General features: G+C 40.0%; 1 protein-coding gene across 2 annotated transcripts; it reads right to left on the bottom strand.

The window, feature by feature from the left end:
- Positions 1-753: 753 nt before the first annotated feature.
- LOC124278984 lies at positions 754-6,687 on the bottom strand. 2 transcript variants are annotated; one of them, XR_006899258.1, is made up of 5 exons: positions 6,603-6,687; positions 5,494-5,607; positions 4,282-4,390; positions 2,028-2,260; positions 754-1,522 (listed from the first exon to the last, which is right to left on the bottom strand). XR_006899258.1 is itself a non-coding variant. In XM_046714774.1 (5 exons), the coding sequence occupies exons 1-5, from the start codon at positions 6,678-6,680 to the stop codon at positions 1,159-1,161; spliced, it is 783 nt and encodes a 260-aa protein (XP_046570730.1). In that variant the 5' UTR covers positions 6,681-6,687; the 3' UTR covers positions 754-1,158. The 2 variants fall into 2 exon arrangements, 1 of the variants encoding a protein (XP_046570730.1); XM_046714774.1 differs by having other exon boundaries at positions 2,143-2,260.
- Between the last annotated feature and the right edge of the window lie 3,559 nt (positions 6,688-10,246).

The following is a 10,246-nucleotide window of genomic DNA, read 5'->3' as shown; positions in this document are numbered from 1 at the left end:
GTATATAATGGCTGTTTCAGTTAAAAACTCGAATAAGAATTTAGATGAAAGATGAGACTGACGCAAGCATGAAATAACCAAAGTTAATTCTAGATTTACACTTGGTTTCTGCAGTGGAGTTGGCGGTCCGAACATTTATGCACTGTTACTATATATTATAGCGATATAACGGCTGCCAGTTTTCATATTAAGAGTAACGACCCACATCGCCGGAGTAAGATCCATGAAATCGCCTCTTTATTCTGGACATATTACTATCCCAAAGAGTCATCTCATGTCACACAGATCTCACACAAATGTGTGAATGTGTGACGTATTTCAACTATGTCGTGCACACCAGTTGTGATGGCCTGAATTCTTTAATATCGTGCTGTAAGATTTTCATTGATCACTTTCCATGTTGCATAGTACTTTGCGATATTTGACTACAGTGAGTGAGTGAGTTTAGTTTTACGCCGCACACAGCAATATTCCAGACTATATGGCGGCGGTCTGTAAATAATCGAGTCTGGACCAGACAATCCAGTGATCAACAGCATGAGCATCGACCTGCGCAATTGGGAACCGATGACATGTACCAACCAAGCCAGCGAGCCTGACCACCCGATCCCGTTAGTCGCCTCTTACGACAAGCATGGGTTGCTGAAGGTTCATTCTAACCCGGACCTTCACGGGTATATTTGACTAGAGACTGAGAGAGACTGTAAATATAGACAATAAAGTTGACGTTTTCCTGCAGTTGAAAGCGAACCATTTCTTGTAAAATCAGCTTTATTTTCTGTCAATAGTGTCAAATTATCAATATACAATGAATACAGGCAACAGCATAAACATAAAAGCAACAATATATGAAAAAAGCACAAATGATTTCCAGCATTTTCATGACTGTTTGTTTGTTTGTTTAACGCCGCAATATTCCAGCTATATGACGGCAGTCATTAATAATCACCTCTGGACCAGACAATCCAGTGATAGATATCATGAGCATCGATCCTCGCAATACATCAGCGGGATACCCGTGAAGATCCGGGTTAGAACTGGTCTTCTGCAGCCCATGCTTGTTATTGTTATTGCTGTAAAATTAAGCACAGCTTACATCAAAGCACTCAGGACTGTTCATTTGGAGTGAATGAAACAATCACGTATTTACAACGAGATTCAAACCCCAGACTTTTCATCAGTGCTTGCGACGCGTAATTGGAGTGTTCTGATTTGGCCGCTGCTATCGGTGACGTCATCAAGATCTGTTTTGCCAAATGACTGACAACAAATCGACCCAAGCCGCGACGCCGGAAGTTGACGTCGACGTACAACATGCCGACCATTTGATGAGGCTGGACAAGTGCGTGCGCAACTTGCTGCTGGTTGTCTGATGTGCGCACGCATACACTCGGTAGACTGATTTCCACAAGCCTCTGTACGAAGAGAGGTTACCCCAGGTTCACTGTATTCCCAAGTGGCGCATACGGATGTGACGTCATCACGAGTCACGTGACCCACGGCCATGTTGTCTGGGACAGGACTGCAAATGTATACATATGATATGCCGTTTGATTTTATAAAGAGGTACAAGCACGCTCTTTTGCATGTTTTTTCATGATAGTGATGATAGTGATATCATCTCTGTGATAGTTATAGCGTTTAGAGACATAAAAGTTCCTTTTCCACCCTGTCCTTCATAGAATCATATCTATTAAATTTTGATTTCAGGGACTAATTCTGAATTCACTTTAATTTTGTTGGATTTCAGGAACTAACTATGAATTCACGTTCATTTGGTTTATATCCAGGGATATGAAACGATATTGTGTTGTTTATCCATTCACTCAATAAGCACGAGTGAGTGATTTGTGTTTTACGCTATTTTAGCAATATTCCAGCAATATCACGGTGGGAAAACCAGAAATGGGCTTCTCATAATGTACACATTTGGCGAATCGAACCCAGCTTTGGGGCGTCACGAGCGAATGTTTTAACCACTAACAGGCTGCCCACCGCCCCAGAAGAGTTATTGAGGGAAACTGTACCGGACAAAGACAAAAGCACAAGTTGAGGAATAGCATATTTCTGTAGTGAAGCCCTGCCTTAATGACCAGCCAACGTACGCCTACAACACCGTTTCTCCGCTATACGAGCACATACACGGTAATTAGGCCTCCCTCGTCGACAGTGTTCACGTTGCCGGTTTCGTCGGTAGTAATGGCACCTCTCTCCCCAGCGGACAAATGGCGAAGGGCGGGCAGAAGATGGGGAGGTAAGTCTACAAGAGTATGATGGAGAGGAGTCAGTATCATTTAACAGCATCATTTCAGCAATATTTCAGCAGTATCACGGTATGAGTTAAGTTAGATACACATGTTGTACCCATATGGGAAATGAAACCTGGACGTTATGAGCTTGTGCTTTGACCCCGTTACAACGTGATTAAAAGTAATGTCCTTAGGGACATATTAAAATATACTGAGTCAAAAAAGAAACTTTACATTCTTTCTTCAGGGCACTGTAAAAGAACAAGAGATGGTAAGATGGTTAAATTGTTATTATTTCATTGCTGAGATCTGTGTGATGTACTCGATACACTGACAGTGCCATAATCAGTTCCATTAGGCTACACCGCCGTTCAAAAACATGGGTATACAGAATGTCAAGTCACAAGAATAAAAATGCGAAATTTCTCAGTTCAATATCGTGTATGGCCGCCCCGCGCATTCACCACTGCCAAACACCGTCTCCTCATCGACTGCCTGATGCTTGTGAACACGTGATTGGAGATTCTGCGCCATTGCTCTTGCAAGGCAGCGCCAAGTTCCTGCAAATTCTGAGGTTGGTTCCTAAGACCACGAAGCCTTCTCCCAAGTGCATCCCAAACGTGCTCTATTGGATTAAGGTCAGGGGACATCGATGGCCAGTCCATGACGTTGATTCCAGCGTTTTGAAGGAAATTTCGTGTCAACATCGCGGTATGCGGCCGAGCATTATCATGGAACTGTAGACCTGGGCCATAAGCCGCCATGAAAGGAACGAGTTCAGGGGTGAGCACCTGGTCGCGGTAAGCAGCAGCTGTGAGGTTTCCACGGATGACCAGAAGTCGGGAACGGTTGTTCCCACAGAAAGCACCCCACACCATGCAACTTCCGCCCCCGAATCTGTCGACTTCCTGTACACAACACTGGGCATACCATTCACGACGTCGTCTCCTATGCCTGCCGTCTGCGAATCTGAGGGTAAACCTGGATTCATCGCTAAAGACGACTCGATTCCAGTCTCTCTGGGTCCATCGGAGGTGACGTTGGGCCCACAGCAGACGTTGACGTTGATGAAACGGCGTCAATATTGGCCCACGATATGGACATCGAGAATGGAGATTGGCAACCCGCAACCGATTTCGAATGGTCTGTGAGGACAGTCGACCTCAAAACATCTCAGCCCTGGTTCGTGTAGCCGGCAGAAATCTGTCACGTATGTGACGTAGGACGATTTGACTGTCTTCTGCTCGTGACGTCACACTTGGACGACCCGACCTTGGGCGATCAGAAGTGGTGCCAGTTTGTTGTAGACGACCTCGCAAGTCATACACAATACGACGGCTGCATCCCATTGCGACGTCAATAACTGATCTTCCCGCTTGCAACATGCCAACGGCACGTTCAATTTGCACATTTGACAATCGTGGCATTTCAAGAACCGTTAGAACTGTGGTTTCAAAGTGTTTTTCTCAATTCTTGAGGCCAATGCAAACACGTGCATATGAAGAAAACTTCGATGCGAAGATCGACTGCACGTGCAAAACCTGATTTGGCACTCAACGTCATTTGCACGACGAATGGATGGGTTTCGGAGGGTTTTGGCTAACGTTTTCCTAGAGTCGAAAGATAGGATCCCATTTCGGATTTTGTACATGACATGTTTTTCAAATTACATTTTGTGGGTCACTATATTTTGTACATATATATATATATTGATTTTTTTGCAGGGGGTCATTAACATTGTACATGCTTTCCTTAAAAAATCATCATCACCCCCACCAGCCATAAATTATGATCGGTCCCTTAGTTGTAGTAAAAGAATCGATAGATGCATACTCTCTACTTATTATATAATACGAACTAGAGAAAGATATTTTGTATAGAACTACGCTAAATATAGAAAACAACCAAACATATCACTATTATGACATGGTTGATTTGTTTGCATTAAAACCCATACTAAGCGATAGTAAGCATACACTAAAAAAATCCCAACGCATGACCTTCACCCTTACACCCCGCTGAGGTCACCAACCGAAGGTCATCGCCCGCTTCCTGTCCAGGACGCCCGGATGTTGAAGAAGCCTGGAAACAACTTCCGCTTCCTGTCCGTGGATAACGTGAAACCTCCCGCTGAAGGAATCCTGGAAGCAATGTAACGGTTGACAGTAATGTTAACACACTGATCTGGTCACAAATGTTCTTGGTGCAGCGGATAATTACTTTCGCTTTATAAATTTTTATGTACAAATATTTTGTTCATGAGTCTATAGCAGGTAAAGCTAGAGTAAAACTCATAATGTATATGTTACAGTCCGATTGAGAAATCAGTCATTTCGTGAAATGACTAAAACTTTAATCAGAGGATCAGAGAGAATACCAAAGTTATTCCAGGAAGAAAGAGAACGAGCAGTAAGGATAGTTGAATGGCTGACCCTCTTAGTTATTTTACGAAATGACTCAATTGTTTAGTCATTTCACGAAATGACTGATTTCACAATCTGACTGTAACATATACATCTGCAACGCAACGGTACTGAAATCCAGATCTTTAATTAAAAATTACTTCTTTAATACTAAACATCGGGGGCAAAATATAGAATACATCCATCGTTGATCGGGGCAAAATAAATTATACACCCATGTTTGATCGGGGCAAAAGAAAGTACGTATACCCTAATGTTTTACCGGCCCAATAGAGAGTATACACTCATGTTTGATCAGGGAAATATATATATCCATGTTTGATCAGGGAAAAATACAGTATACACTCATGTTTGATCGGGACAAAAGCAAGTATACACTCATGTTTTGATCATGGCAAAAGAAAGTATATACCCATGTTTGATCAGGGCAAACGAAAATATACACACGTTTGATGGGGGTTAAAAAATGAAACAAAAATAAAATGAATATTCGATGGAGACGTTTCATCGACGGTTTTCAGTTGTATACTTTCTTTTGCCTAATAGTTAAGTTTATTAACATAGCAATGCAATATCCCCGCTATATGACGGCGATCTGTAAATAATCGAGTCTGGACCAGATAATCCAGTGATCAACAGCATGTGCATCGGTCTACGCAATTGGGATACGATGACATGTGTCAACCAAGGCAGCTAACCTGACCACCCAATCCCGTTAGTCGCCTCTTGAAGCATGGGTTGCTGAAGATCAATTCTAAACCTATACATGTCTAATAGTTGGTTATAGTCAGCAGAACAAAACCCGTAAATACAAAACCAACCATAACGTCGGACATGGGCGTGGCTACCACCGCGGTAACTCTCGGCCATTGGTCAACCCAAAAGGAGTAGTATGGCCATTCACCGCTCACAGAAGTCTTTAATTGGCCATATATCTACAAACAAAATAGTTAGACAATGCAGTGGTTATGTTCCAATGAGTTTACCAATATGGACACTTGGATCTTACTAAAAAACGTAATTTGTTTCAGAAAATAGTTTGGCTTCTGTACAGGGCGTCCATTGCGTACAATATGTGATATGTGCAAAAGAAAGTATTCACCCGTGTTTAATGGAAGTGTACACACGAAGAAACATGAAATGGTAACGTACTTGAAACGGGTATTACAGTTTCAAATTTGGACTTACAATCTGAGGTATTCGGCGACCGTTTTGAGCCTAGTAACGTTTCCTGAACGTGTGGAACTTTGGGAGAAATCTTCAAACGTCTTCAGGGCGATGGATAGCATAGTGGTTAGAGCGTTCACTCGTCACGCCGAAGACCTGAGCTCTCTTCCCTACATGGGTACAGTGTGTGAAGCTCATTGTCGCCCGCCGTGATATTGCTAGAATATTTGCTAAAGGCGGCGTACAAACATACTCACTCACTCACACCCCTTTGTTTTAAAGCCTGAGACTTAAAAATTAATTAACGGAGGGTCCCTAAAAATTCACAATCATAGAGATCGACGTACTCCCTGCTCTAATATGAAGATTGGTCCCTTGTTCGGCTTTCTGAGAAAACATATCGTATGTTTAGAAGCCGTAAACTGCCAGAAAATGGCGTCCAAGCAATCAATGATTATGAGCCGGGTTAAACTCTAATCGGCGGCTTGAATGTCCCACTCAGACTATTGGTATCTCTGATTTGTAGGTCACATGTACCTTCAGTGGTATCTGTCAGCTATAGGTGCATGCCTCAACACACCTTGTGTCAACTGGTGACCATTCAATTTATAGAGGTCAACTGTGTGGGTGTCTGTGTTCACAGCTAACGGGTGGGCACCTGCACCCCGCTATTTACACACTTGGCTCTGTGGTTGACAACAACATCATCTCCTTACACTGACATCCACCCGTAACATGTCACTATGGAACTCTGTATACTCACAGTAGCACTGTCTGGGAGCTGGGATTTCAGGATTGACAGCAACTCCCGCCATTTGTCACACGCCACTAGGACAGCCATCTTGGAAGGGGATTATGGGATGTTATTAAAATTCCATGGGGAGGTCACGGAGGGGAGTCGTAAAATATTGTCAGTTTAGTCTACCCTTGGGTCGGAAAGGAACATGTCTTTTAAGATCTGGCACCAAATATTGATAATAACAGATGAAGAACGGAGAGCTGTACATCCGTAGACATAGTGATATTTGACCTAGCTAGTATGAACCCGTGAAGATTAGAATTGGTCTTCAGCAACCCATGCGTGTCGTAAGAGGCGACTAACGGGGTCGTAAGAGGCGACTAACGGGGTCGGGTGATCAGGCTCGTTGACATGGTTGACACATGGTGAAACAACAAACAAACACAGCCAGTTAGTGTGAACATGCCAGGGTGAACTAGTGTAGACACAGTCACCTGAAGGTCTGTCTGGTCCAGACGCAAACACGACGCAACATGGTTAGACGAACCACCTCATATAAGTTGTGTTGTAGTGATATTTGGTTGATACGGCATGGAGACACAATGTTGAAGCTTGCAGAGGACGTGTTGAAATGTATCGATCAATCCAGACCCTTTACTCCCATATTGTACATCGCTGTATGTAAATCTAACGGTACCCCACAGGGCACTTCCTTTGACTAAATGAAGAATGAGGCCTCGAGCAAATTTAATAACTAAGCTTTTACTAAAATGCAGACACCCAAGTTTGAGTGAGTTTAGTTTTACGCCTTTTAGATAGTCTAGAAATATCACGGCAGGGGACACCAGAAATGGAACAACGTTAAATGTTGGACATACCTGACCCTGATTTTAGGAAACGCGTGGAAATGCGTCTTAGTAATAGGAATGTCGCGGAACGATTGGTGCAAACATTTAAACACGCAATTTAACAACTAAATTTTCGAATAACGTTACCTAATGAAAAATTTCGGCTATATCGCACACATGCCAGATCATACTGTAACACTGTTACGCATATTGCCCGGTATTGTAAATATTCAGTCTTTATCATGGCTTGATACAAGTATTGTACATTATCATATATCATCATGGCTTAGACAGGTATTGTGAAGTATCGTTTATTATCATGACTTGATACAGATATAATACATTTTCATATATTGTCATGGCTTAAGACAGGTATTATGCATTATCGTTTATTATCATGACTTGATACAGATATAATACATTTTCATATATTGTCATTGCTTAAGACAGGTATTGTGAATTATCGTTTATTATCATGATTTGATACAGATATAATACATTTTCATATATTGTCATGGCTTAAGACAGGTATTATTATCACATATTGTCATGAATTGTAACTGGTATTGTATATTTTCGTAGCATGAGACAGCACCCAAGACAGGTATTGTACAATATCATACAATGTATATTGTCATGGCTTCAAACAGGTATGGTACATTTTCGTGCAGGGATTTACATGGAGTCCTGAATTTGAGGGACTCATACTCTTAATTTTCAGGGGTCCTGGAAACAAAATGGGGGTCCCAGACACTTAAATATTATTATTATTAATACTGTTATTGTATTGTGTATCATGATCATCACATTATTACAGTAATTAAATTGCAAATGATACCATAACCCAGCTAGTAGCAAACTCAGTGATAATTTATTGTCACTTGATTGGAATTTTTACAAAATGTATTCGGACCTTTTCTGAGTCCCTGTGGACGCGCTAATAAATTTTGTTGCGTCCATTGTCAATTTGTATGCGTATAGGACGCAGGAATTTGCGTCCTGTAAATCCCCGGGGACTCATGGTTTAAGACCGGCACTGTGCAATATTAAGTTTTATATTGTAATGGCTGAGCACGATATGACTGAAATACTGCCGATGTAACTTAAAATCACTGTCATGGCTTAAATAGTATTGTATATTATCATATATTAACACGGCTTAAGACAGGTATGGTACATTTTCATACATTGTCACGGCTTTAGGCAGGTATTGTACAATATTATATATTGTCATGGTTTCAGACAGGTATTGTATATTATCATATATTGTCACAGTCTAAAACCGGTACTGTGCAATATCATACATTGTCATGACCTATGGCAGGTATTGTATATTATCATACATAATCATGGCTTAAGACAGGTATTGTATATTATCATACATAACTATGGCTTATCAATTATTGTATATTACATAATCAGGGCTTAAAACAGGTATTGTATATTATCATACATAATCATGGCTTAAGACAGGTATTGCATATTATCATACATCATCATGGCTCAAGACAGGTATTGTATACTAGTCTGATCATACATAATCATGGCTTAAGACAGGTATTGTAGATTATCATACATAGTCATGGCTTAAGAGAGGTATTGTATATTATCATACATAATCATGGCTTAAGACAGGTATTGTATATTATCATACATAATCATGGCTCAAGACAGGTATTGTATATTATCATACATAATCATGGCTTAAGACAGGTATTGTATATTATCATACATAATCATGGCTTAAGACAGGTATTGTATATTATCATACATCAAATCATGGCTTAAGACAGGTATTGGATATTATCATACATAATCAGGGCTTAAGACAGGTATTGTATATTATCATACATAATCATGGCTTAAGACAGGTATTGGATATTATATACATAATCATCATACATATTAGTCATTATCATACATAATCATGGCTTAAGACAGGTATTAGATTATCATACATAATCATGGCTTAAGACAGGTATTGCTATATTATCATACATAATCATGGCTTAAGACAGGTATTGTATATTATCATACATAATCATGGCTTAAGACAGGTATTGTATATTATCATACATAACCATGGCTTAAGACAGGTATTGTATATTATCATGGCTTAAGACAGGTATTGTGCATTGACAAGTAAGAAATACCAGCTCTGTACATATCACATATATCGTCAAGTACCGAATACCTATTATGCGCATATCATACATATTGGCAAGTAATGAATACCATTTTGTGAAATATCGAACACTGACTACCCATACATCACACATAGTGTCAGTAAAGACATACCAGCTACACATATATCAAAACATTAATCATCACACATGTTATCAAGAAACGAATACCAACTAAACATACATCACACATACTGCCAATTGACAAATACAAACTAAACATATATCACACATATTGCCAATTGACAAATACAAACTAAACATATATCACACATATTGCCAATTGACACATACAAACTAAACATATATCACATATTGCCAATTGACAAATACAAACTAAACATATATCACACATATTGCCAATTGACAAATACAAACTAAACATATATCACACATATTGCCAATTGACAAATACAAACTAAACATATATCACACATATTGCCAATTGACAAATACAAACTAAACATATATCACACATATTGCCAATTGACAAATACAAACTAAACATATATCACACATATTGCCAATTGACAAATGTAAACTATACCTATATTACATATTTACATGTGAAAAATATCAACCATACACATGCCAAGAATGCATATTTCATACATATTGCAAAGAGCCAAATACCAAC

The sequence above is a fragment of the Haliotis rubra genome, unplaced genomic scaffold, assembly GCF_003918875.1.
Source record: "Haliotis rubra isolate DU_JTF1 unplaced genomic scaffold, ASM391887v1 Scf244, whole genome shotgun sequence".
NCBI lineage: Eukaryota > Metazoa > Mollusca > Gastropoda > Lepetellida > Haliotidae > Haliotis > Haliotis rubra.
This window is presented reverse-complemented; position numbering and strand designations above follow the sequence as displayed.

Bases quoted from the DNA above. Each gene is read 5' to 3' on its own strand.
- LOC124278984 (XM_046714774.1), bottom strand. From the start codon at position 6,680: ATGGCTGTCCTAGTGGCGTGTGACAAATGGCGGGAGTTGCTGTCAATC. The intron at 4,391-5,493 runs GTTGGTTTTGTA...CATTGCTTCCAG, and splicing joins CGCCCATGTCCGACGTTATG to GATTCCTTCAGCGGGAGGTT. The intron at 1,523-2,142 runs GTATGTGCTCGT...ATACATTTGCAG, and splicing joins GAGGGAGGCCTAATTACCGT to TCCTGTCCCAGACAACATGG.